The 26,925-nt window shown below is 37.6% G+C and overlaps 4 protein-coding genes and 1 long non-coding RNA gene across 11 annotated transcripts in view; 2 read left to right on the forward strand and 3 right to left on the reverse strand.

Annotated features, from left to right (window-relative positions):
• Positions 1-569: 569 nt before the first annotated feature.
• Positions 570-5,812, forward strand: frc (fringe connection). Of its 2 annotated transcripts, none has more exons than XM_065496265.1 (8): positions 570-710; positions 772-939; positions 1,003-1,276; positions 1,333-1,453; positions 1,509-1,576; positions 1,628-1,768; positions 2,409-2,834; positions 5,520-5,812. In XM_065496265.1, the coding sequence occupies exons 3-8, from the start codon at positions 1,107-1,109 to the stop codon at positions 5,602-5,604; spliced, it is 1,011 nt and encodes a 336-aa protein (XP_065352337.1). In that variant the 5' UTR covers positions 570-710; positions 772-939; positions 1,003-1,106; the 3' UTR covers positions 5,605-5,812. The 2 variants fall into 2 exon arrangements, with proteins under 2 accessions (XP_065352337.1, XP_065352336.1); XM_065496264.1 differs by having other exon boundaries at positions 772-935.
• Positions 3,799-4,632, reverse strand: LOC135946638 (uncharacterized). The gene is made up of 2 exons (XR_010575531.1): positions 4,382-4,632; positions 3,799-3,958 (listed from the first exon to the last, which is right to left on the reverse strand). It is a non-coding gene; the product is annotated as an uncharacterized LOC135946638 (long non-coding RNA).
• Positions 5,813-6,451: 639 nt separating the features above from the next.
• LOC135945633 (23 kDa integral membrane protein-like) lies at positions 6,452-9,822 on the reverse strand. Its single transcript, XM_065493435.1, has 6 exons — positions 9,690-9,822; positions 9,468-9,562; positions 9,200-9,400; positions 8,968-9,144; positions 8,398-8,610; positions 6,452-7,489 (listed from the first exon to the last, which is right to left on the reverse strand). The coding sequence occupies exons 2-6, from the start codon at positions 9,525-9,527 to the stop codon at positions 7,424-7,426; spliced, it is 717 nt and encodes a 238-aa protein (XP_065349507.1). The 5' UTR covers positions 9,528-9,562; positions 9,690-9,822; the 3' UTR covers positions 6,452-7,423.
• Positions 9,823-9,962: 140 nt separating this feature from the next.
• On the forward strand, positions 9,963-13,943 carry AMPKalpha (AMP-activated protein kinase alpha subunit). Its single transcript, XM_065493434.1, has 12 exons — positions 9,963-10,102; positions 10,336-10,500; positions 10,587-10,728; positions 10,788-11,100; positions 11,599-11,731; positions 11,785-11,890; positions 11,942-12,047; positions 12,474-12,702; positions 13,090-13,197; positions 13,319-13,389; positions 13,457-13,622; positions 13,705-13,943. Exons 2-12 carry the CDS (start codon positions 10,359-10,361, stop codon positions 13,794-13,796), a joined length of 1,608 nt encoding a protein of 535 aa, XP_065349506.1. The 5' UTR covers positions 9,963-10,102; positions 10,336-10,358; the 3' UTR covers positions 13,797-13,943.
• A 445-nt stretch (positions 13,944-14,388) lies between these two features.
• The window catches only part of Su(H) (recombining binding protein suppressor of hairless), a 38,322-nt gene continuing 25,785 nt past the window's right edge, over positions 14,389-26,925 (reverse strand). For 3 of the 6 annotated variants that reach the window (XM_065493766.1, XM_065493761.1, XM_065493764.1), the window contains 12 exons: positions 26,349-26,504; positions 25,511-25,751; positions 19,324-19,365; positions 18,921-18,998; positions 18,157-18,364; positions 17,841-18,033; positions 17,250-17,532; positions 17,050-17,187; positions 16,241-16,494; positions 16,021-16,176; positions 15,783-15,968; positions 14,389-15,148 (listed from right to left, as the gene is read on the reverse strand). In XM_065493766.1, coding sequence (XP_065349838.1) covers positions 14,951-15,148; positions 15,783-15,968; positions 16,021-16,176; positions 16,241-16,494; positions 17,050-17,187; positions 17,250-17,532; positions 17,841-18,033; positions 18,157-18,364; positions 18,921-18,998; positions 19,324-19,365; positions 25,511-25,721 — 1,947 coding nt within the window. In that variant the 5' untranslated portion in view covers positions 25,722-25,751; positions 26,349-26,504 and the 3' untranslated portion in view covers positions 14,389-14,950. Of the gene's footprint in view, positions 15,149-15,782; positions 15,969-16,020; positions 16,177-16,240; positions 16,495-17,049; positions 17,188-17,249; positions 17,533-17,840; positions 18,034-18,156; positions 18,365-18,920; positions 18,999-19,323; positions 19,366-23,187; positions 23,312-25,510; positions 25,752-26,348; positions 26,505-26,925 lie in introns of those variants that run through there. The other 3 variants (XM_065493762.1, XM_065493765.1, XM_065493767.1) reach the window with 3 other exon arrangements.

The raw sequence follows: 26,925 nt of genomic DNA on the forward strand, positions 1-26,925 counted from the left end.
CCTTATTTTTTTATCGAGATTTTGTTAAAAAAGGAGTGCTTCACCGTTTGAACGGCTTGTGAACTTTTCGCGCTTTCATTTTTTTTATTTTTATGAAATTTAAACGGCATAATTGTTCATACCATTGAAAACCTAAAATCTTAAAAAATTCTCTTTGCAAGTATAAGTGCAAAATTTTTAAAGAATTTGTAAAAAGCAAACTTTCAAACTTTAAAGACTGTTGAAGACAAAGAAATCGTGGATTATATTGATAATCCCGTAGATACCATTATTATGCATTTTTTTTATTCATTGTTATTTTCATTCTTTTTATAAGTTTTAATGTTTTCGGAGAACGTGACGATAATATTTTTGATATGCACTGTAAGCTATCTCTTGAAAAACATACAGAAAAATGGGATCCTGTGTTATATTTTAAGTTTGATAAGAATTATCCTGATTATTCTCAAGATAAATACCACCAAGCATTCTCGTAATATAATAATAGTCCTGTACGTCCCGCTTTTCTGTTAGTAAATAACTTCTTAACTCCTTAGCAAACACCCTATTTGTTTTGGTACTCAGCGCCGTGTATCTCCAGTGGAGCACAGCGCCAGTATCAAAACAGCAGAAGCAGAGGTCGAGAACGAGGAAAGGATTCAACTCTGCCTCAAGTGTACACGTACGTCAGTCGAAAAAACAAAAGCAGCAAATCTGCATTGAATGAAAAGGTACTGTCCTTTAAATGATAATACCATCGGCTCTGTTGATTATAAGTTGTCTTATTTTCAGGAAGCATGCTGCCAGTTTGTTGAGCAGCCTGAAAAGCCGCAAAACTTTGAGAGCTTCATTTGCATTACGTACAATTTTTCTTAATGCAAATATAACATTTCACGTTTTACTATCTCTCTCCCGCCCCAAGGGAAAACATCAGGAAAATGAAGCTTTGCAATTGTGTATGTGTGTATAATGAGTGTCTACGTGGAGCGTTTTAACTTTTAACATGTTGTAAAATTCTTCCAGCTCTCTGAAACTCCGAAGGATTTGTCGTGCTCCCACTACAATAGTTTGTGGTAACGCGAGTAATCAATCATCCTGAGAACCTTGACACAGTAAGCGACCTCAAGATGACTGGCTCCGAAGCTGACTCGGCGCCGCTGATGGGATCAAGCGAGCGGACAAAGCACAGCAACGCAAATTCATTGAATCAATGGAAAAAAATCATGTCGGCTGTGTTATACGGAGTTGCTTCATTCATGATCACAGTTGTAAACAAGACTGTGCTCACCACGTACAAGTATAAATTTATTAAAAAAATTGAAAGAAAGGTTTCTAGATTATTTGTTTTTGCAGATTTCCTTCGGTGCAATTTTTGGGCATGGGACAGATGATTGCGACTGTGGTTGTTCTCTTCGTTGGAAAGAGACTCAGAATTATCCAGTTTCCAGACTTCGCCAGGGACACGTTCAAAAAGGTGGAAAATTTTGCGTTATTTTTTTCTCACATTTAATTCTATTTTTACGTTTAAGATTTGGCCCTTGCCGCTAATCTATATCGGCAACATGATCTTTGGATTAGCAGGAACGCAAAAATTAAGGTGAAATGATGAAAATGTTTTCGGTCTTGAGGTTAATTTGATTTGTTTCAGTCTTCCTATGTTTACTGTGCTTCGGAGGTTTTCAATTTTGATGACCATGATAGCCGAGCTCTACATTCTCAACATTAAACCTAGTCTTGCCATTCAAGTTTCCGTTTACACCATGATCGCTGGTGCGATTGTTGCTGCTAGGTAAAAATCATATTATGTGTATATCAGGAAAACATATTTTGTAATTTTTTTGAGCATCTCTCTGACTTATCTTCGAGAGTTTTTTAATTCAACGGTGTGGAGCTAGAAAGGAATACAATCTTTCAGGAATTGTACGTGGTTAATACTTTTAAAATCAAGTTTTGAAGCCTCATTTTTGTCAAACATATTCAGGGTTGCATTATTTGCTTATCGCCCGGTTCTTTCCCAAGAAATGCATGAAATTAATTTATTCCACATTTCCCCTGTGAAAATCTAAAATTTGCGGTTGGAGTGGTCAATATTTCCTCCACTGTGCATTCAATTTCCTCTTGCTACCTCAATTTCTCCAAAACGTTCGCTCTAAAAATTTTTCAAGAGAAGTCAAGGTCATGAAAATTATTGAAAACTGACGTGCAAACATGGCCTGCAAGAAACTGGCAAAAATTTAAAAAACTCTTTACTTTTTACCACTGCCCTGCATTTGTTTTTTAAATGCGGGTTTTTTGCTACCCTGAACATATTGATATTAAAAATGTGTGATTAATTTTCCGAAAACTGAAGAATCAAAACTGTATTTTAAATTAATTGATGCCATTTCCAGTAGTATAAATTTTCAAGTAACAAATTAATTGAATTTCAGCAACGACCTAGCGTTCAACATGCAAGGGTACTTTTTCGTGTTAGTCAACGACTTCTTCACTGCCACAAACGGTGTCATAATGAAAAAGAAGCTGGACGCGAAGGAGCTGGGCAAATACGGACTGCTCTACTACAACGCACTCTTCATGCTGGTGCCGACGTTCCTGCTTTCGTACGGCACTGGCGAACTGCAAGCCGCGTTGGCCTACGACAACTGGGGAGACTCGCTGTTCCTCGTGCAGTTCTTGCTCTCTTGCGTCATGGGCTTCATTCTGTCGTACACAGTGATTTTGTGCACGCAACACAACTCAGCGCTCACCACTACCATCATCGGGTGTTTGAAAAACATTAGCATCACCTACTTGGGAATGATCATCGGCGGAGACTACATTTTCTCCTTTGTAAACTTCATGGGCCTCAATGTCAGGTCAGTTTCGACTATTTTATTGCATAATTGCTCTCATTAGCCCTCAAAACTATTTGTTTGCAATTCGTTTCAATTTTTTTTAAACAAAATTAAAATGTTCTGGATTTTGACCAGCTGGTTTTAGCAAGGGTGGTTAAAACCAGGCATAACTTATTATTATTTTCATATTGGTTTGAATTTATTGCTAAATAGGTTGTTTACTACTGATTTTATTTTTGATGTTAAATTTAGAATTTTAAAATTCAAGGTACTTCAAGGTGTTTTATATTTGAATTATTTTGCTACTTTCCTAATTTTAATCAATATAGGTGGCTAAGATCCGGTTTAAACTGGCTTCGCTAAAAATTATTTTTAAAAATGATATTTGGAACACTGAAAATTATTTTCAATTATAAAAAGTTGATAAAATCGTGCAGTTAAATTTTTTTCTGGCAATATTTGGGTCAAATATTTTTGTATTTAATGAAGCAGCTATTTTAATGTTTCCCGCATAAAAAAATATCGCCTGAGAATGTTCTAAGAATATACCGACTTCGCCCAGGATTAATCTAAAAAATTAATTATATATGAACTTATGATACGGTTTTTCGTGATACTGGATTAATCTGTAGATTAATTTAAGAGAATATCCTTAGAATGTTCCAGGATTATTCTGCCGGGGTTTGTTTCAAAAAGCTCTAGAGAATGATCCTAGAACATTCTCAGAATATACTTATGGATTAATCTTTGGATTGTTCTAGGATTAATATTTAGCGTATCAAATCTTAACTTTGGATTATTCTTTGAGGATAATCTAAGAATGTTCTTAGGTGATTCTAATATCATTTTAAGGTTAACATAGATTGTGACAAAAATTATCCCCAAATTATTCTTAAAATTACCCTCAGATTGTTCCTAGAATATTTCAAAATCTGTTATTTCTATTACTACGATATAATTGGGAATTATTTAAATAATAACAAACTTATTCAGTTAAATTTTTAAAATTTATTTGTTTTTAATCATATCAGGTACAAAATTTTCTCTCATTCGATGCCAGCACCGCCAATCTTGAAGCCCAAACTGCAGAACTTAAACGATTGTATCTTTTCCCGTCGTGCAAAACAGCTGCGGACGGCTTGAAGCTAAAAAAAGGGAGCGACTCATAGAAAAAAATAAATAAAAGCTTTTTTCAATTAGCTGTGCTTGGAAAATGGAAGGTAGAAGTATGTCAAGTTCATGCATAATATTTTTCCATTTTCCAAGCGAAGCCAATTGAATCGTAATGTGTAATCAAAATTCTCGAAAGCGTACAAAAAACGCGACCGCGATTTACGTGGAAAAATTACATTTTTCATCACCGATTTACAGTTTCCGCCACCCAAACTTATTTATAGGGTTCTAATTAAGAACATTTAGGACTGGAGAAGATCCCATATCAAAATATTGGTGGCGAAAACTGCATAAGTAGCGGCGAAAAGTGTAATTTTACAATAAAACCGTTGGATTTCAAAGTTGCGCGATCTGTTCTAATTTCTTTGGACGCTAATCTATAAAATGGGACTTACCCTGTTAACCGCCAGATCCAGGCCATCCGTCCAAGTCTGCGGGACGTCCGTGTTGTCCCTTACTGGCGGCGTCCGGCGTCCTGCGTCCGTTAATAACTTTAACTTTGAACGGCGGTTGACCGTTGACGCGTTAGACAAAGAGAGCGAGGCAGGATTTTGTAAGTCTCTTGCTGCTGCCACCGCCCGTCGCCCCTCCCCCGCTCCACAACAGAGGCAGGCAGCAGCAGCAGGCATTCCATGCAAGTGCGTGCATGCATGTGCAGCCGCCGCTACCACGCGCACACTAAAATCGCCTTTTAACCCTTTTTTGTCCTTCTGACCATTATTTTCATATTTGCCCGTTTATCGGTAGCATTAAATAAGACTCTTTGTGTTAAGAAATTAATTTATTCAATCGCATTTATGATTTTTACCCTTTTTAATCCGGGCAGATTCTTTGAAAAATAAAGGCATCATAATTTTGTATCAGATAATGAAAAAGGTTTAGGTTTTAATATTAAAATATAATCCATCGACTTAATTACAAAATATTTCCTAGAAAAATATTTTTTGTGATATTATTCATATTATTTAACAATATGGCAGTTAATTTTCTTGATTAAATTATGTTTCATATTTAATTTTGTTTTTAATTTTAAGAAAAATATCGAAGTTATTCTCTTTTAGGGTTTTTTAAAGAATATTCTTGGAACATTAAAAAAATATTTTTGGATTAATCTCAGAATGATCCATAGAATAATCTGGGGATATTCTATTAACTATATTCAAATTGCCCCTTTGGGATTATTCTAGGGATATTCTTGTAAATTAATCTCTAGATTGACTTTAAAACATTTTAAGGTTAATCTGGATTCATTCTAAGAAAATTCCAAAAATTATTTCTTTAGATTAATCTCAGAATGATCTAAAGAATAATTTGAGAATATTTTTTTAGATTAATCTCTAGATTGATCTTAAACATTCATAGATTAATCTCAATTAATACAGGATTAATCCAGGATCATTTTTTCGGATTAATTTTTTCGGGTAAATTTTGATTAATCTAAGATTATTCCGGATATTCCTGGGTTATATTTTTTTATGCGGGTTATTATAAATTTAAGAATGATTTAATTTGATTGATTTGTTTTTGTTGCAGTGTAATTGGTAGTTTTCTCTACGCGTATGTGACCTTCAAGCCGTCGCCCCCGCCTCAGTCTCTCCAAGGGGTCAGTGTTGTTTGACACAACAGCATTTCCAGGGACAAATACACAGTGTGATTGACTGCAGGAGATGCAGGATAGTGTTTAGAAAAAATATACTTTCACCGTCGGAAAACAAACTACAATATTTATCATGTTAATAAGGCTTTTATTTATGGGATGCAAAGATTGCAAAGTCAGAGTTGTGAAATGTGAAAATTAAAAGATGAGCTTTGATGATGCAACGAGACTTGTTGTTTTTTTCTAAGTACATTTAAGGTTTCAATCAGTAAGATTAGAGTGCTATTTGACTTCATGCCTGCGCTTCAAAGATGCCAGAAAATAATTAATAACATTGGCAGTAGATCTAATCGCGCATAAATTTACTTTTTTAGAATGCGTGTAACCTCAAAAAATAACTTTCATTGCGGTAATTTGATAATTTTTTTGTTATTATCCATTTACTAGTCATGCTGTTGGGTAGAATTTTTAGTTCTGTTCGGCTTTTTGGCTGAAAATTTGGTTTTCCAGTTAAAATGGTCCATTTAGAAGGCTATAACCGTGATAATTAAGCAAAAATATCGCAGATGGAGGAATTAGAAAGGTTGATAGTTTTCCAGAAGAAAAATGAAAATAAATTAAAATACAATCCATTTCACTCAAACCGTTTGTTTTATTTCTCTTCGATAATTTCCTACCTCGACGTTGGAAAGCAAGTCCGTTTCTCCGAAAATTAGCGACTATATTATTTTGTATCAACCTGGAATACCTAAGAAAACGATTAATGCAACTGAAAACTCTCACACTGAATGAATTTTCATGGCTAACAAAGTTACTTGTTCCCAAAATATAATGACGAGGAAAAAGAGTTTAATAAGTAGCAGACATATTAGGTTAGAGAATAATTTATTTGTCAACATTCTTGTAGGAGCATGAATTTGAGAAGCTGAATCAAGGTGTCGAGAAAATCAGTCGGTTAACTGGACAGTGCTCGAAGCCAGAAGTGCTGGGATTAAGACGTCATCGCAACTCAACAATCCTATACACATATTCAATAAATATTGCCAAAAACTTTACTCTATGCAACGAGTTGACTTGAATAATTTACAATTATTATATAGCATTATAGCTCTATTCAGAAAACAACACATCTAGATCTGAAAACGGTACTTAAATTTCTTCACGTATTTTTAACTAACTAACAGCCACCTTTGGAAATTGCAAGGGAAGAAAATCAGACATCAAATCAGTGAGTGACAAGGCTACACATTGAGAATGGAGGAGAGAACCCAGCCACCAGCTTACACTCTGTCTGACAAATTAAATGCTATGATTAATTGACGATAAAGTAATTATTATTTGAGACGAGTGCGTCAAAATTTTTAAGTATGAACTATTCAGCCTCTTGTTTTCAACAAGCCCAGAAGCTTTCCTCAGCAAATTTTTTAAAAATGTATATATTTAAGTGTTACTCTGGTATAATATTAATAGCAGCTCAATCGTACCGTACGAGTATTTAATTTGTTCTTAACGGGGGCTCGCCAATTATAGTGCACCAAAATAAATCATCCAATATTTGGAAAGCAGCCGTAGAAAATATTAATATAAAAAATACAAAAAGTGATTTTGGCAAGCCCTGTACTATCGAGATTGCTTATATATTTCTGGAGATTCTTAGTTCCGGGTTTAACCGAGATTGCATACCAGTTATTACAAATTATTGTGCATAAAACATCAAGAAATCAAATGAGAAAATCTACGTCCTTCGCGTTCTGTTGAAATGGCAGAAATCTAAAGTTGGCATGTGGTTGTTTCAAACAGCTGGCAGCTCCTAACGACAGTGAGAGGGCGAAAACGGGGTTTACACAGTACGGTACTGCGCCGAGATGGACGACGACAGGCAGCAAGCTATGATGATGCCGAAAATCTGCGAAAAATTGATAAAAAAAATTGTTAGTCAAATTTTTGTGTTTATAAAAGGAGGTATTTTTATCCTAATTAAAATTTATGTAATTGATTTCTGTTTGGTAACTATGTTTTCAGTAGAGACATTATTCAGAAAAAAGGAATGAACAGATAAATCGCTCTTTTACAGTTTCTTGCCCCCATAAGAACCCCATTATTATGCCTCTGCAATCTACTGATGAGCGGAAAACGCATTGTTTGACACATTCTTGCAACTTAAGAGTTGATTCATCGATATAATACAACCCCAAAAAAATTAAAAATGTTTTAAATGCGAAAGTAAACTTGCAAATTGGAGAAAGCAGTGAGAATTCTTTGCTTGCAGAATCCTCAACGCTGATTAGCTAACGCAACACGCATGACAACAGCTCCCGCGGTTGCCTAGCAACAGCTCTAATTTGTTGACAGGCGCGTTGAGGATTCTTTGAGCAAAGAATTTTCGCTGTAAACTAAAATTTGCGTGTTTTTATTCGCAATTAAATCAATTCCGCGATTATAAATCGATAGAACAACGCTTAAACTGCAAGTAGACACCGAACTATTGGTTTTCCGCTCATTATGGCAATGGCAAGCGAATTTACCATGGATGATCTAAGCATTTTGGCGAATTTTTTGAGTACACTTGCCTCTAATTAGGCTTTCTAATTTTTAGTGTAAAATAATGGCGCAATATGATAATTTGTAATTGCAATTTTTACTACAAACTGCAATTATTGGCTAAAAAAATTTAATCCAAAGTGCAGGAATTGAATTTAGATTTTTTTTAAATAACCATTTTACAAAACTTTATAACTTAACTTTAAACAATTTAATGTGAAATGACAGTTTGAATTTTATGAACGAATTTGACCGAAAAAATATTGAATTTACCTCGGCAACGCAGACAAAGAGGACGCTGATGAAGACAGGGTCGAGCTTGCTGTTGATGACCTCGAGGCAGCCGCTGAGGTAGGGAGGAGCGTCGTCGTTCCTGGCGTGGCAAGACGAGCCCTCAGCAATGGCCTTGCAGCAAGAGTTTGGCAGGGTGTCGTTGTTGAAGACGTGCTTCCAATCTTCAGGTCCGTTGATGCCGCAACACTCGAACTGTAAACAAAAATTTATTCCGGTCAATGAAGTGTTTGTTGAGAATTTTTCCTTCGGGGAAAATGTTTACGAGAACTGATTAAATCATTACAAATAACAAACAGAAACGGGATGTTTCGAAAGCGAATGCGGTGACTCATTAATTTTATTGTAGTTTAGATTAGTTGGGTTAATTGGCTCTGATTGCGTCATTTTTTAACTTTTGAGTACTCTGGTTAATAGCGTAGACAAAAACTGCGTTTCATAATATGATTTTAATTTTTTAAATACCAATCGATCAATTGTCCTCAAACCACTGACCCATTTTTCAAATTCTAATATTTTTATGAATTAATTTAAAAAATTCCTCCAACTCACGTCAGTCTGGATGGTGTCCCAGGTCTTGCGCACAATCGGGTCCTTGCTGGTGGGGTAGTCGTGCAGCGTAGAGTTGAGCACGCTGTTGATCTGGGCCCTGAAGTTGTCTTGCTGGTAGTAGACGAAGCCAATCACGACCAGCTGCATGACCAGTACGATGCTCAGCAAGGTGGCGAACTGCGAAATTCACGTTTGAGTGAGAAACTTGACACTACTTAGTAATGGAGGTTACCAGGTAGAGCAGGCAACTGTTCTCGCTGATGGCGCCGCAGCAGCCGATGAACGAGAGCACGAATGCGACGCCGGCCACGGCAATGATGGCCCAAAGAGCCAGCGGCACCGGCAGGTCCGTGTTCAGGTTCTTCAGGTTGTACAGCTGGTTCATGTTGGCCAGCGCCAGCGAGCAGATGACCAGCACGGCCAAGCTGCATATCTGCAATTTAGGGATTTGCATAATTTTCGGATGAAATTACATATATACGCGGATGAGATGAACTTACGGAGACAACGAGGTTGACCGTGAAGAGGATCAGTTTGCTGCAGGAGTAGGTGCAACTCATCTTGGCTGCTGTTGTGTTACGGCTTCACACGCAACCTACACAGAAATTAATAATTAAAGGCGTCAGTAAACACAGGGCGAAGTACGTCGTGATGGTTTGTTCCAGATACCGTTAATTTTCGAATATAGAGGTAATTCGGGAAGAAACGAGCGTGATACTTACAAAGTAGCGTCTGCAATTGTGAGACTATGTCGGACGGAAGGAAAGTGATCAAAGGACTGCGACGAAGCCAAAAGTCGAACCCAAGCTCGAAGAACTTGGAGGGGGAGTGTCTCAGCTCACTGAAAAGTACGTGACGTGATGGCACCAACCAAATAATATCCTGCTTGGACCAACAGAGCAGCAAAAGGGGTGGGAGGAAAAGAGGTTTTACCAGGTGAGAATTCTCGCAGTCCTGCGCCAGAATCGTGCAAACACTAATAGCGCATCAAGGCATAATTCTAATTCAAATCTCGCGCGCTTTTCAAAGTCCACGGCTGGAACCAATGCGTGTCTTTTTTACAGGACGAGAAAAGTTAAATAACAATTATGGTGCTCGGTATGCCATAGAAGGACGGCAATTTTTTCCCTTTTGTGTGAGTTAGCAGAATTTAATTGCCATGTAATTGTTTGTCTTGGCATTTTTCGTAAATGGCTCAATTTATTTTAGAGCTTCTGAAACTCTGCCAGTTGCGTCAGATGCAAATTCCTTGATTATTCGATATCAAACCTCGTGTAGTGTAGTACCATACACTTCTATTGCGTGTTTGTAGCGAAAAAATGTACAAAATGGACATTATTTTCAAATGTTTGCCATAAAATTTTGCAGATCTGCGTGAGTGATATTGAACCATGCCGAAGCCTGTAGACCAGCTGAGCATGATTTCGTCCACGGAAAAGGTGGAGGTCGGCGGCCCTGGCCAGCCCATCGTCAAAATAGGACACTACACCCTTGGAGCAACGCTAGGCATAGGAACCTTTGGAAAAGTCAAAAGTGTGTAATGCCGACCTACCTGAATCGATAAATTATTGCCATTAAGTTCAAGCTGTTGTAACTTTTTGTCTCTGGAATTTTTGCAGTTGGTGAGCACCAAGTGACCAAGCACAAAGTGGCTGTGAAGATTTTGAACCGCCAGAAAATCAAGAGTCTCTCGGTGGTTGGAAAAATACGCAGGGAAATCCAAAATTTGAAACTATTCAGACACCCTCACATTATCAAACTGTAATAATTTTTCGAAATGCCTCCTTAAATGAGAGTTAAAATATAATTTTTCCTGTCAGGTACCAAGTGATCAGCACTCCGACGGACATATTCATGATCATGGAATACGTGGCTGGTGGTGAACTCTTTGACTACATTGTCAAAAAGGGAAAGCTGAAAGAGCACGAGGCGCGCAGGTTCTTCCAGCAGATCATTTCGGGAGTCGACTACTGCCACCGACACATGATCGTGCACAGAGATTTGAAGCCGGAGAATTTGCTCCTGGACCACAACCAGCACGTGAAAATCGCAGACTTTGGACTCAGCAACATGATGATGGACGGCGAGTTCCTCAGAACCAGCTGCGGTTCGCCTAACTACGCTGCACCAGAGGTGACAATTTGGAGATAAATTTGATTGTTTTTAAGGTTAATTAAAAATGAAGGCTACAAACTTCTGAATTTTTAAATAACTTATTCTGAAAACTCAATAATATTAATTTATTTCTTTTCTAATTATTTTGTCCTGCAGTTTTTTATATTTAAAAGCAGCAATTTTTCTAAATAAAAAATTCCACCACGTTTTGCAAATTTGCTGAGAAAATTTAAACCAATTTATGCAAGCCACTAACAAGCTTTCAGATAAATATTTTGATTAAAAAAAAATAACTTACCGATTGACGAGAGTTAATCTTAAAAAATGTTCATGATTGAAATTAAAACAGTTCACAACCTAAATATTAATTAATTTATCCTTTTCATCAAATTCGGATTTTATTTCTTCAAAGCTTTTTTAACTTGCAAAATCCGTCAAATTGAAAATCTTCTTAACGTTGATGAAAAAAGAATTCAAATTTAATAAATCTTGTAAATAGCTTTTTTCATTTTGTAGGTGATATCTGGCAAGCTGTACGCAGGGCCCGAAGTGGATATTTGGTCTTGCGGCGTGATTCTGTACGCCCTGCTCTGTGGCACTCTTCCCTTTGACGACGAACACGTTCAGAATCTCTTCAGAAAGATAAAATGTTGGTGTTTCCCTCGAAATCTCGAAAGATAATTAATAAAACTTTGTGTTCAGCTGGCGTTTTTCCCATTCCTGACTATTTGAATAAGCCAGTGGTCGGCCTCCTGTGCCACATGCTGCAAGTGGACCCCATGAAGCGAGCCACGATTGAGGACATCAAGTATGAATTTAGCGGTTTTTGTTTGGCTTTTTAATAATCAAGTTTCATTAGGAAACACGAGTGGTTCCAGAAGGAGCTGCCAGCCTACCTGTTTCCTGCCACGGTTGACCAGGACTCGTCGCTCATCGACCTAGAAGCCATCAATGAAGTTTGCGAGGTATTTTTTTAGTGTCCAAATTGCCGATAAATCGGGGAAATTAATACAACGGGTATTTTGGGTTCATTTTTCGAGAAAATGTACTTCAAGGGCGTTTTAAGCCACAATATCTTATCTCCTGGTAGACAAGTTTCAATTTTTTCTTTTTGAATACTTATCATTTAGGTTAAAAATATATTTAATTTGGGAATTGATTTAAAGAATTCATTATTCTGTTCAATCTTTATCATCTAACTTTTAAAAAATACGGAAAACTCCGCGAAAAATTATTGAATTATGAGTATTTCTGGAGAAAGCCTGCTTATTTTTAGATCAATAGATTAATGAAGCTTTCCTATTTATTTTTTTTAAATTACACTGCAATATTTTCCGTTTGGTCAACTTAAAAACGTTTTAATTTAGTGCCCTTATTGCTCATTCTTTCAGAAATTCCAAGTTAAAGAGCAGGAGGTGCACAATGCATTGCTGAACGGCGACCCGCACGACCAGTTGGCCATCGCCTACCACCTGGTGATCGACAACAAACGCATCGCCGACGAAGCGGCCAAGGCGGAAATCAAAGATTTCTACGTGGCCAGCAGCCCGCCACCTGTCTCCTTCAGCCCCAGTGAATTCACGCCGAGCCCTTCCAGGCCACACCCTGAGAGAATCGCCCGTAAGCACTCTTTTATTTGGCAAAATTACTCTGAGCTGAAACGGTGTTATGTCACCCTAAAATAAATATTTTCAAATATTTCAAAGAACCTCAGTCTCAAAACATATAAAACGCTTGACGTTGCATTTTGTTAAAGTTAACGAAATTTTAAATTGGCTTTAATTGTAAAAAAACCGCATAAACAGTTATTTAATATTATTTTCAATTTGTTAAATGCTCAAAATCTTGTCAAAAATCCGAGATTTGAAAATTACCCTGAATAAACACTTAAGATGTATCTGTGAAAATCTTGAACAGGAAAAAATAGCGTCAAAAAATTGTGGGTCTTCGATATCTGGGGGCAATTTTTATTTGATTAAAAATTAATCCACTTTAATTACATTGTAGCTCTGCGAGAACGGGTGCTGGCCAACAGCGGCAGCGCCTCACTTGGACCAACTTCGCACTTGCAGGACAGGCACCGCGCCCCGGTCAAGAGGGCAAAGTGGCACCTTGGTTAGTATAATTATTACAAGTTATTTCAAATCTAAGAGTAAATTTTGAAAATTCATGACCCCATCAAATCTATCGTGTAATCTCCCTTTCATTATTAACAATTTTGAAATTTATTTTTCAGGAATCAGATCGCAGAGCAAGCCGCATGACATCATGGGCGAGGTGTACAGAGCCATGAAGGCGTTGGACTTCGTAAGTACCCATTTAATAAATCCAAAACCTCTTTAATTCCATTTTTGTTTTACCTTTCTGCTTGTAGGAATGGAAGGTGATCAATCCGTACCACGTTCGTGTCCGCCAGAAGAACCGTCAGAAGGACAACTACGTGCTGATGTCGTTGCAGCTGTACCAGGTCGACCCCAAGAGCTACCTGCTCGACTTCAAGAGCCTCAGCGGCGAGGACCAGGAACTCAGTGCCTCCTCTGGTATGCGAATTTAATATTTAATTGGCCCACGTAGCAGAAATTAATCTAGAAGTGCTGAATTAACATTTTTATATTTTTTTAGATTATATAGCGGCGCCGTTGAACATAACAGGGCACCACACGATGGAGTTCTTTGAGATGTGCGCAGCTCTGATCACGCAGCTGGCTCGTTGAAGCGTTGATTAAACGAAATTCTTATTGTGTTCTCTCCACGGCGGAAGGGTAGTACAAACCGATTTATCGTTACGTTTTCTTAGTCATTGGGCCGAAGTGATGAAAGCAATTAAATAAATACATATATACCGTATTATCAAATTCAAACGATTTACTTTTAATTCCCAAAATACCTAGAAATTTTTAAATTTAATTTCTAAAAAAACATGAGGGTTGAAATTGTCTCATTTTAAGCAAAATTTTAATTTTTGTGTCTCATCGGAAAAATTAATGAGATTCTTATCAAATCAGATCGAATGATAGACAAATTTAAGGTGAATGGCAATTTTCGGAAAATAAGGCTTTTGCTTAGCTTAAAAAAATGAAAAACCTTCAAGATTTGATCTGTGTGAAAGTTTGTGAAAATTCCAGACAGATTTTCGTTTTTTATTAAGTAATAAAACGTTGGTAATTCTAAATTGATGAATATTTCAATTTTGCATAAAAATCAACCTCAAATTATGCCTCGGATATTTTTTGCAATCTAAAATTTTCGTTTCTTGAAGAAATTGAGGAAAGTAATTTCTTTTAATCAAATGAAAGCCAAACAGAATTTAAGCAATATGCACTTTTATTCTCAAAGCTGTTAGTGAATTTGATGTAACTGTATTATTTTATTATCCGCGATTAAATTTCACAATCTCTTTGGTTTATCCAATTTCTCGTGTCGGCCAGGCCGAAAGTTGCTCTCTCTCACACTGACAGCGCGCATCTTTCATTCATTCCGGAGCTTAAAAATTAGTCGAATGGCCAGTTTCCATCGTAAGCGCTAAAATTAAAATGTACCCTGAACATTTCGAACTCGATTTAATCCACTTATTTTTATTTATTTATTCCTCTGGCCACTATGGAACAAAAAATTGAGTAATTAACGAAAATATTGCGGCATTATTTCGGAAAATCACAGAGCTGTACAATATTGAATGGATCATAGCGCTTTAATTAAAATAATAAATAAAATTATATTTGTTTGTGTGTGTGTGTGTATCAAAGAATAGCTATGTATGAATATAACACTATCCAAATTCACAAAACTAGAGCGTGAAACAAAAGATATTTCTTCCAGCACTTAAGTACATGTTCCGTCACTATACAAACACGGTGAGTGTCCCCTTTCACAAGCCCCCTTGCACCGCCGCCTGCGACTCGAACGAGGACATGCTCAGCGGCGGCGGCCGTCCCAGGTGAGAATTCGGCCGCAGGATTTCTTCCGCGGCCGTGCAGTGCGGCCGCGGGCCCGGCTCGGGCGTGTACGTGAACGTCAGCCCCGTCGCGTAGATAATCCCGTCGTTTCTCACTAATGTCACTGGAACCTGGAAACACAGTCAAAAAGGGAAAATTTAGATTGATTTGACTCACTGATTTACAATTTTTATTCAAATCAATTAATTTGAAACACAATTTTAAAACTTATGGAATAAATTGAAGTTAATCAACCTTGAAAATTTCGACTTTTCCAAAAAAATTGGCCCAAAAAATTCGTAAAAATTCGAAAAATAGTCTGATTTTGGAAAATTGCACATGGGCGGACATTCCCCATCGAGGGGCATCGATTGGTTCCAAAATGGGCACCATCCAGCCCATAGGGCCCCACCTGGGCCCCGAAAACAAAAGTTTGAAATGTCACAAATCGCGTATTTGGACTTTAAAAATTAATAACTCGGCTGCTATTGGTCGTACAGTAAAAAACTAAAGTTTATCAGACTCGCCGTAAAATTATGCGTTTTTCAGACCCCTTGGCCGCCCTTTTCCACCTCCAAAATCTGCGCGAATTTAAAGTGTTTGGTTTTTTTTAATTCACCATTGGGCGGAATTCTGTTTCTGACTAGAAATTACGCCTTCCCGCGACGAAATGCATTGATTGTTTGGGTTTTGCGCCAACATTCGCAACTTTGACGATTTTTTTCCCAAATTTTTCCCTTAAATTTTTGGCCGCTGCTTAGGTACCTGAGTGGGCTGTCGAACCCAGAGCCACTCTCCTCGGAAGGCGGAAATCTCAGGAACGACGCACAACATGCTCTCCTGACACCGGTACATGGTCTCAGCCTCCACGTCGCCGAACCAGACCTTCAAATTAGGAGTGAAGTTCTCGCCCGTGAGCTCCAGCATCGCCACGTCTCCGCCTCCGTTCAACTAAAGAGGAGTTTATTAATATACAACTTTAAAAATGGGGAATTTCTCTTACGTGGAGGGTGGAGACGAGAGGGACTGGCGTGACCGGCGCCCTGACAGGTCCCATCCCCTCGAAGAATTGGTATTCCGCCTTGTCCGTGCTGATTATTGTCCACGAAGCACCGTCGTTGATCATCTCCTTGTTTGGCTCTTTCGGACACGGGGTCGCCTAGAATTTTGGAAAAGAAATAAATAAAAATTAAAAACAAAAAAATATCGTTTTTAATACTTACTTGGAATTGGATTATCCTTTCTTGGGACAGACACAGGTACATCCTCTCGGTGTCCTTCATGTAAAAGGCACATTTGTGCAGCTGCGAGACAGGGTCGTCGGCGTCCAGAAGGGCCATCTGCTTGTCCACCTTGCGAATTATCAGCCTGGGCAGCGCCATGCCCGTCACGCTGCACACCAACTTTACGGTCGAGCCGTAGTGAATGTAACCGTCCTTCACCGTGAATTCCTCTGATTCGGATTCGTTGTCATCCACTGCAGGAAAAAATAGTAAAAATAATTAATTTTTCTATAAAAATAATGGAGGTTTATTGTTGAAAGGCACTCAAAAGAACAATTCGGAAAAATTCCAGTTCTTTCGATAAATTTAAAGATTTTCCAGGGAACATTTCTGGAACTTTTGAGAAAGAATTGGTACTTTTAAGAAAAATTACACAGCCTTCGGGAAGTATTTTGGAAACGTTTGGAACAGTTCCAGAACCCGTGAAAAAAATTGTTTTGTTTTGTGCGGGAAAAATTTGGAACACTTTGGAAAAGTTTAGATCTTTTGTAACTATTTCATTTAGCATTTAGAAAAAATATAGTTTTTCACGAAAATTTTTGAGCCTTCATGAAAATTTGTTTCTCTGGGATCCTTGGAAAAAATTTCTGAACCTTATAAATTCTCTATTTTGTTCAAATTTTTTTCGAATAAAATCTGTAGACGTTGAACTGGTTTATTTTGGTATGAAAAAATGTCCAGCTTGACTCAAAAATCCGAATCTGCCAAATTTATTTAACATCACAATTTATTTTATAAATTTTACTCACAAAGGTGAATGGTGAATGCTCCCCACTGCGTTGAGCTGGCGTGGAAGTTTCCGTTTTCCACGTGCAGATACCTAGTGCTGACAGTCTGAGATCTCAGTCGGTTGAACAGAGCAACTTTGGTACCGCTGGCTATGCACACTGCGAATAACAGAGAAAATTCTCACCTTCCGAAAACAAAACCAGAGACAAATTGAACTTACGGTCGGCGTTTTTGAGCGATTGTTTCTTCTTGGATGGCTTGGAAATGACCTTGATGCGTTTGCTGTGAAAGACACCGATGTCGTGGCCGTTGCCATAGAACATCTTGACTGAGAGCATGAAGTGCTTCCGTTTGTCCGAGTCTGAAATGAACAGCGTCTTGGCCGCGCAGTACTGCTTCCCGTTCAGGTCCAGCTGCTGCATGTCCTGGTCCGAGTTGCCGATCCCGATGAACGCACACAACTGCGAACTCTGCTCTGACTCGCCACTCTTCATCATTTGCTCCTGAAATTTTAATTTATTTAAAAAATGGAGTTTCAAATGTTTAAAAAAAGGGCACAGAACTTTAACTTTATGAGGGACAAGGAATTAAATAAATGGAAATTTTTTTATCAATTTTCAAATTGTGTAAAAAAATCATGGTGCCTAGAAAAGACCCAAGTATTTTAATTAATTTTTCTCGGAGTCAAAACTGATCTATATCATGGATTGATCAAATTAAAATTAACCTAAATCTAGCTAAAACTGTATTTAATAAATAGTTTTTTTAATTTTTCAAAGATCCGTTAGTTAAAAAAACACGTTTTTCTCACCTGTTTCATCCGCCAGCCCTCGCCAAAGAGGTAAATGCAGGGCGGAGGACAGAAGAACCTCTTCTCGTTTCCGTACGACTTCTGGGCGACTTTTGCGTGCAGGATGACGATGACCATGTCGCTCCTCTCCCTCAGGTAGCGCTTCATGGCGTCACGCGTCAGTCGCTGCTCTTTCGGTCTGAAGTGTAAGGAACTGCAAGCATTAATAACGTTGCTAACCTCACTTGAGATCCGAATAATTTTATTTTTATATAAAATTTCCACCGAGAAAAAGATTTATAGCAGTCCGGTTAAAAAATTTGTTGTTGGGTCTCACCTATTATATCTCTCCATGGGCACGGGCGGGGAGGGCGTGGGGATGGGCGACGGGGGGGTCTGCATGCCGTGGCCGGCGATCGACGTCAGGCTGAAGTGGTGCGACATTGGCGTGCCGGACGCACTGGGCACTCCGGACGCGTGAGGGTGCTCTCCGTTCATCTTGTCTGGCGGCGTCAGCGAGCCAATTATCATGGAAGGGCCCGATTCTGAGACGGAAAATTTATTGAAATTAAATAATAATAATTTACATCTGCATTAATTTTTGTTAATTGACCAGTTGTATAAACCCTTAGTGTTCGAAGCCGCCAACAGATGGCACCACCGTGTACTTTCGAAATAAATTTAATTTTAAAGCACTTCCGCTGCGATTTCAGACTTAATCCTGCCACTGTGCATTCTTCACTTAATATGTGTTCTTTTGACGTGCTGAAAACCAAAATCAGTCCAACCCTTCGCCGTAGAAACGTCGGAAAATATTTTATATTTAAAAAAAATAGTTTTTCACGATTCTACTGTGATTGGTTAAAAAGATTTTGGTTTTCAGCACGTCAAAAGAAAGCAAATTAAGTGAAGAATGCACAGTAGCTAGATTGAGTCTGAAATCGCAGCGGAAATGCCTTATTTTTTTACAAAAGTATACGGTGGCGGCTTCGAACTCTAAGAGCTCATACAACTGGTGAGTTATTTTATTAAATCACCAAATAAAAAATTCGAACAAATCAATTAATTTTAAATATTTATTTTAGGAAATTGTTGACGTACCTGATGTGTTTTCTACCGAGTCAGCCCAGTAGGAGCTGCGGTGGTTGTGGGGCGAGTGTGGCGGCCAAGGAACAGCCCCTGCAAAACGAGAACAAGCAACTTCAGCGCCGATCGTTTCAATCTCCGCGAATAAAAGCTCTACTGTGCGCAGAAAACAAAAACGCAGCAACTGCAGTGCGTCGCCTACCAACCAACTTCAAGCTCTCGATTATTTTTTTTTATTCTGTCTAATTGTAAGAAAATAAGCATGCATAAAACTACCAAAACTCAGTCCACCGGGTGTGCGTTTGGTGTCAAAGTGCGAGACAATTTGTACAAAATAATATATTTTGGTGCTTTGTGTGGTGAATAAAATTAACAGTGCGGGTGGAAAACTGAAAAAATGGCTGAGTTTGCTGCTTACATCGAGGATATCCATAGGCTTTGACGTCTGGGGACTGCCATTCTACAAGAAGAATCGAGCGAAAATATAAATAAACAATAATTTGAAATGGAGGTGCAAGAGAAAATAATAATTTTGAACATTTTTATTGAAACTGAAAGAACAGATAGCTTAATATTAGGGCTGTTTTAGGGATTTAATTTCACCTTTTGGGAAATTCCTGTTTTCAGAAAATTATTGAAATGTTTATATTTATTAAAATGTTAAAATTTTTAAGTCTAAAAAGACCCGAATGAAAATATCAAGTTTTTTTCAAGACTAAAAAATTACCAACAATCGAAAATTTATTGCAAAAATTGTAAGATTAAAATAAACGAGACTATTTTGGAATCTGCTAAGCGAGACGAATTAAATGTTGTGCGATTATACTTTTGCGCAAAAATTTAAGATTTTCTAACGCTCTGGGAAATTTGCGCGCAGAAATTGAACGGATTTTAGAAGAGCTTTAATTTTTTCAACAGGGTTGCATTTGCTTACCCCAGGTTTTGTTCAATGGTTTTGAACTGTTTTTACCACTCAATTTCACCAATTTCTTGCGGAAGAAATTAAATCGTTCCACTTTTCCTCGGCGAAAATCTAAAATTTGCGGTCAGAGTGGTCAAAATTTCTTCTACGGTGCAGATTTTTTCTTTTCAACTGCCTCAATTTCTCCAAACATTTCTCTCTGACAATTTTTCAAGTCGAGGCCATGAGCTAATAATTAGAAAATTATTGAAAACTGAGGTGCAAACATGGCCTGCTTTAATAGGAACTGCATGGTAAAAATTGAAAAGAAAAAAGGTTTTAACCACTGCACTGCATTTTTTTAAATTTGGGTTTTTTGCAACCCTGTTTTTAAATTATTTTTCATAAATTGAAGCTGTTTATACAATTTTTGCGGGTTTGCATATGTATAGCTAGCTGGTTAATTCGATTCAGGGATATCAATGATTAAAAAATTTCCAGAATAAGTAAAAATTGCAAATTTTATCCGCTTTCCGAGTTTTTCAAGTTTTTTGCTCTGTAGCGCTGCATTATAAAGCCAAATTTTTACCCTTTATGAATTTTAAAAATACATTTATGTAATTTGATACTTAAAAAATGATTTTGACAGCTATATAGGAAGCCTCCTAAATTCGAGATTTGAACGTCCATAACTGTTTTTTACGTATCGAAAAATTAAAAACAGAATTTCCATTGTTATTAGTTATTATACAGAGTACTTAATTTTAGTAAGCATAAATTTTGCATCTTAATCTGCGAATTTAAGACTTAACATTTAAGACTTCCTACATTTCAATCAAAGATTTCATTTTCCTTTTAAAAATATTTTCTACGCAATATACCCTTTAAAAATCTAGTTTTCAGTTGAATTATATTGTTTCCCAAGATTTTCGACCAGGTGCCAGAGATAAATGAATGCGAAACCATCGGAGCGAGGAAAAAATTGGATCATCGTCGAATTGTTAGGTTCCGGACGCGATCTACGAGTGAAGCGTATAATTGAAGTGCATTATTATTTGCGGCTGCGGTTGAATCTGCGAGCGATGGGATGGATGGGTCGGTCGGTCGGTCGGGGCGGGCTGGCGGCTGGCTCGCGTGCTCCAAGTGTATCTCTATCGATCTGCGAGACCACCGTGAGTAAAATGCCAACTGTTAGCTAACGCCATTTTGTTTTCTCACCATTCGTACGCGCCGCCGAGAAGAAGCAGTATCCGCGAGCGTGTTATTTTTGCCAGTTCGCGCACGAATTTCCCAATGATGGAACGACCCAAAATAAACAAATATATAATAATAATAACGTATAAGAGTTTGCTGGCCATAAAAAGAATTGAAAGGCACGCCAGACAACTGCATGCTTTTGCTCTCTCGCGTCAGTCAATTGGAAGATATCGGGAATTGCGTGCGTGATTCCAGGAAAACGATTTTGAATCTCTGTGGATTATTTTTTTAATTTGGTCATGATCAAATAACAAATAAATGATTGCATTTCAAATGATAGATTTGGAGGGGAAAAGGAATAAATTGTAGAATTGATGTGTAAATTCCAATTTTAGCCGCAAGGTAATTTTGGAATAAAAGATTTATCAGGAAATACGTAATTTTGAAGATGTTGATGGATAAAATAGAACAAAAATAAAATTGTTTCAATTCAGACAGAATAAAATTTTTCAGAAAATTTTAAGATTCTCCAGGGAAACTTTTAAAGTAGAGCATTTCAGGCCAAGAACGAAAACCATTTTGCATTATTTTATTGACTATAGCAAGAAATTAATTGAATTTATTTACTTATTAATTTTTTTAAATTGATTTAGCAACATTTTCTCTCTACGATGTGCGCAATGTTGAAATCAGGACTGGGAAACAGTTGAATTCCAGATTTCTCAACAAATTCAATGATTTTTTTCTCTGCGATCTATATCCAATGGTGTGCGAATTTTGAGCTAATTTCCTTTCTGACGAAATAAATCATGATTTCCCATAAGGATCAAGACAGTGCTCACCATTTGTTTAGCCGAGATGTTCTAAAAATAAAACTAACGACCTCTTTCCTAATATTTCTGTAAAAAATATTTCTTCAGTAATTCTTTTTGTAAATTTATTTTCTCACGGCATTACTATACGATTCCAGGTAAAATCTTCTGGAACCATAACAAAGTCATTCTCATGGTCACGACTGCATCATTTGTTATCCGATTTCACCCTCTTTGTCCATGTCACTTACGATTTCAATGTATCTCTTTGTTGGGTGAAACCAAAAACATCCCTGGTGTATAACACTTAACGCTCCTTCTCAATTGACAGACAAAAATCAATTTCTCAACCTCGTTTAGGCGGTAGCTTTGAACTTGAAAACTCGTTTTAGGCTCAGCAAACTTGGATGGTTATTTTAAGGATGAAATGAGGAGGGACACTAAACTAAAATATATCTGATTTTTTTAAACTTGTTTCATATTTATCTTTTCCAGAGTAAAAAAATGATAAATAAACAGTCACCTTGAGATTTTTACCGTGAAGGTCATTTGACACTTCACAGAAAGAACAGAAAGATATTTTTTATTTTCGAAGCAAGGTCAATTAATTAAAAAATCCATCCTTGTCATAAGTTAGACCCACGACTGTTTAAAAATACCAGAGTTTCAACCCCCACCCCAAAATTGATAATTTATTTTCTAGGAAGGAATTTTTTAACTTTGCCAGCAAACAAAATTAGAATCAAAGGAGTGGATTTTTGAATGAGTTTGAATATTCATCACAAAAAGTGATACAATAAAAATTCAGTCTTGTATTTGGAACTTAATTTTAAGCCTCTCATGTTAAAAAAAGATTAGCTTAAATGCCTTAAAAGTTTAGCTGTCTTATAACGATAATCCTATTTTTTTTTTAAATCTGAGTTCTCTGAGTTATCATGAATTAAAAATTTTTAACATGTCCTGCTAAAATATTAAATTCAAGGTTCGCCAATTTTTCTAAAAAGCTAGCTGGGAAAACCAACCAAACCAACAGTTTTGAGTTTTCCGCGTTATTCCCGAATTTGACCCACGAAAAGGTCACTTTTTGACTTTTTCCAATTTCGTGTGACGGGTTTTGAAAATACAATTATTTCACTTTCTAACTTTCATTAGTTTAATTACAGCCAACTGTTCCTTTTTTATAGAAACATTTTATGACCAAATTATTTTTAAACCAATTTTCCCCCTCTTTAATAATAAATAAATTTAGCACTAAACTCCCTCTTTTCTCAAAGTTTTCGGTAAATTTTATGAAACGTGACATTTTTAAACGTTTTTTTATCTAGGAGATTATTAACCAGACGGACAAAATTAAGAATAACCCCGTTCATACCGGCTGAGGGTAGCGTACCCTGGGGCGTGTAAGGGTTGGAGGCGTGGAGGGCGGCGGCGGCCTCGATGTACGGCATGCTCGTGTGGTCTAGGTGTCGGTCGGCCATGCACCTTCTCCGCTTCACACTATACTTCACGCAGCAGGACCATATTTCGCTCTCTTTCTCTTTCTCTCTCTCTCTCGGCGGCGGCGGCACTGTCGACTATATCGCACCCTCGCCGGCCCGCGAATAAACACACACGATCTTGCTTTTAATTATCCGCAGCACCTGCGCGAATTCCCGCCGCCCTCGGTGGTGAGGGGTTGGCCCGAGCACCCCCAGTGCCAGGCCTGCGCCGCCCCACGCGCGCATCTAAGGGCTGGCCGTCGTCGGGCCTGCGCTTTTCCGGAAAATGTGAGCCGAAGAGGCGTCTCAGAACTAACTTTCCGCCTTTAGAGACTTGTTAAAAAAAAGTAAACGATGAAAATCTGTCCGAAACTTTTGAAAAAAAAAATGAACAGTCCGATTTTTTCTTCAATATTGTATACAAGGGGTCTTGCGAATTTAATTTTATCCGGCTGGTTTTATTTTCGGCCCGAGGCTTCATAGGAAAATTAATATCGAAACTATTAAATTTGAAAAATTGAATAAATTCAAGTGTTAAAGTATAAAGCAAATAAATAAAAAAATTAATTAAATGAAAACCTCAATGTCGCAAAATTGTGTTCTAATCCGATAACCTTGACTGGAGGAACATCAATTAAAAAAATTTCTCTCGAAAAAATGATCCAAAATCGTTAATCTCATTTTTTAAACTGGTTTTTAGCAACTGTAGCAAATAAAAAATCAAAGAAAAATTATTTAGTACACATATACGGTGATATAAATTTTAAAACCTAAAAGCCAGGCATTTTATCAATTAAAATTTAATTATTTGCTACTATTTTCCTAGTTTCATACGCAAAAAAAACCTGCTTCACTTTCCTTTCTTTTTGTTGAAAAAAATTTGGCTATATCATCGGATGAGCCGTATACACTATACAATACAAATCATCCCTCGCGGCTCAGGGATGAGCCACCCCCCTCGTGCGGCGGTCGACTGCCTTGCTCTGCCTGCCTGCGTGCTGAATGACGAACATGTGTTTTGGTTCACACAATGCTACACTACGTTGGCGCGCGATAAATCATCTTCAGCTGTCTGCTATGTGTGTATGTACGCCGCCACGAACCCGAACCGAACAACCGAGTGTGTTTACTGCGCAGCACGAAATTTATACACAACTAATCCAATGCGAGAAACAAATCAAAACAAAATTGATAGGTTTAAATTAAAATACGAAAAACTCTTGTCACGATTTGTTTTAGTTAATCAGATCTAAAAAACATTTTTTTTTGTGATAAAAAATTAATCCTTCGGAAATAAGATAGCAGTTTTTATTGCAAGATATATTTTTTGAATTATCCGGTTCTAAACTGAATCCAAAAGTACTGCCAAGCGTTGAATTAATTAAAGATAATTCTCTCAATTTTGATCTGTGACGCATCGGAAATCGCCCCCTTATCAATGAGACAAATAAAAGCCGGGGGGAAGGCCACAACAGCTGACACCTGTCTGCGCGACGGAGGTATTAGTGTGCAGTGCGTCCAAAGCAAACACTTGCACTTTTGAATGTGTGTCAGACGATATAGAGGGGCCGCAGTGCATTAAACGCGAATTACGCACCCCCTTCCGCTGCCAGCAAGGGGAAACGAACGGCCTCTTAATTCGCCGGCATTGTGTTAATTCTATTTCTGATTACGGCCAGGCGTGACTTTGAGTGTGTTGCAAATAATAATCATTTCCGGACATTTTTGATCTAGTTGCACCAATTTATATAGAATTACGTGGGATTTACGAATGGGAAAATGGACTAAAAATCCATTTCTACAGTACAAATCATGCTATGAAGAATGCACGTTCTTAAAAAGTCACTAAACGTCTTTTTCCTACAATTCCTCTCATTGATCGCTTCCCAGTCTGCGAATAACCAATTGTTTGGTGTCTTCTTGCAGCTGAAAAGTTGTTCTATCGACTTAAAACCGTATAGAAACGCAATAAATGTTGTTTTGAACCGATTTTATTGCGAATTAAAACACGAAAATCGATAGACAAACTTTTCAGCTGCAAGAAGACACAAAAAAACGGGTCTCCCCTCATCTGTAAGCGATCTACAATAGGCTTTTATTTCTTATGGTTCGGCGACCTTTTTTGAGAACGCTTATCTCTACTAAGAATACTCTTCAAAAATGCAACAACAATTACGACATTTTAACTAACAAAGAAAAAAAATTGTGGAGACTCACCGGCCGCGTCGAGTGATCCGTTCTGTTTGTACTGGTCAGCACTTCGGCGGTCCCGGTTGTACGAGTCGATGGAATCTAACTGACGCGGACTAGAAAGGTCCACCGGGTGGACTTCAGGGTAGCTGGAGGGCTGATCCTGCTGCAGGTTGCTGCCTGAGGACGCAGAGTCCTGCTGCTGCTGGTCAGACCCAGCCACGCTCAACTCTGTCATTGACTGGGCCCCGTTCTGGCCCGACTCCTCCTTTTTCAAAATGTCAAAAAATTCTAAAATTAATTAAAAATATATTTTCGAGGCCGACTTATTCGATTACAGAAAAAATTAAGCCGGTTTTTAACATTTTTAAATTAATTAACGAATTAAATCATAACTTCCCTTGATCTAAAATTAGGACTGGAAAAATGCGATTGTTTTAAGGGTTGAAAAAACCATTTGTTCTCCTAATTTTAATTTTATTTTATTTAACTCCATTTTTAAAAAATTAAATTGTTGAAAAATACATTCTTATCGAAGTCTTTTTTTAAATCAATTTTTTAACATTGTGTTGAACAAAAATCAAAAGAATCAAACAGACGTCTGGTAAAATCTAGAAAAAACCCATCCCAAAAAAATTTCAAAGAGCGAATTCTTTTTCAACTATACATTCTTTTGTTATTTTTTTATTTATACCTTTTTCATTGAGTATAGGGTTCATATTAAATAGACTCAAAGCTAAATTATTCATACTAGCCGATTTTCGGAGCTCTTTAAAGCCACGAAACACACGTGTGAAAACGCAGCTGGCTGTTCTGCTATTCACGCGCGTAAAAACACGGAATTCAATTAAAAGTAATGACCTACCTGCGTGTAGTAGGCAGATGCATGGTGCGAGGGGGCAGAGGGCGAGGGGGCGGCGGCGGCGTTGAACGGGGGCAGAGACTCGGACGCACTGCTCGTCACCCCTGACCACGAGTCGTCACCTCTTTGCTCCGAGTAGTTGGCGTAACTGTAGTGTCCCTGGAAACAAAATTAGGTTTTTCTTTTTAGTAAAATTGTTTAAATGTCTGAATTAATTTTATATAATTATTTTATTAGAGGCTGCAGAGTTAAAAAAAATAAAACAACATTGAATATTGAAAGCAGGGCCTTCTAAGAATTTTATACCGCCCGCCAATAATAAAAAAAAGAAACAAGCCGTAATATGGCACCAATTATAGCATTTGGCTTAAAAGGAAAAGAGCGTCAGTGATTTTTCATAGAGTGCCGAGGGCGAACTCGTGCTCGACGCATTGTTCTCACGCATCAAAAGCCAATTACAATAATTTGTATATACGCTCTCTGGCTGCGATGACTAAAAAGCTAAAGCGAATGATCTCAATTTCAACCGCTATTTGACAACATCAATTTGTGTAATTGGATCTGCAGAGCTAGAAAAAAA

This window comes from Cloeon dipterum, chromosome X (genome assembly GCF_949628265.1).
Source record: "Cloeon dipterum chromosome X, ieCloDipt1.1, whole genome shotgun sequence".
NCBI classification, from domain to species: Eukaryota; Metazoa; Arthropoda; class Insecta; order Ephemeroptera; family Baetidae; genus Cloeon; species Cloeon dipterum.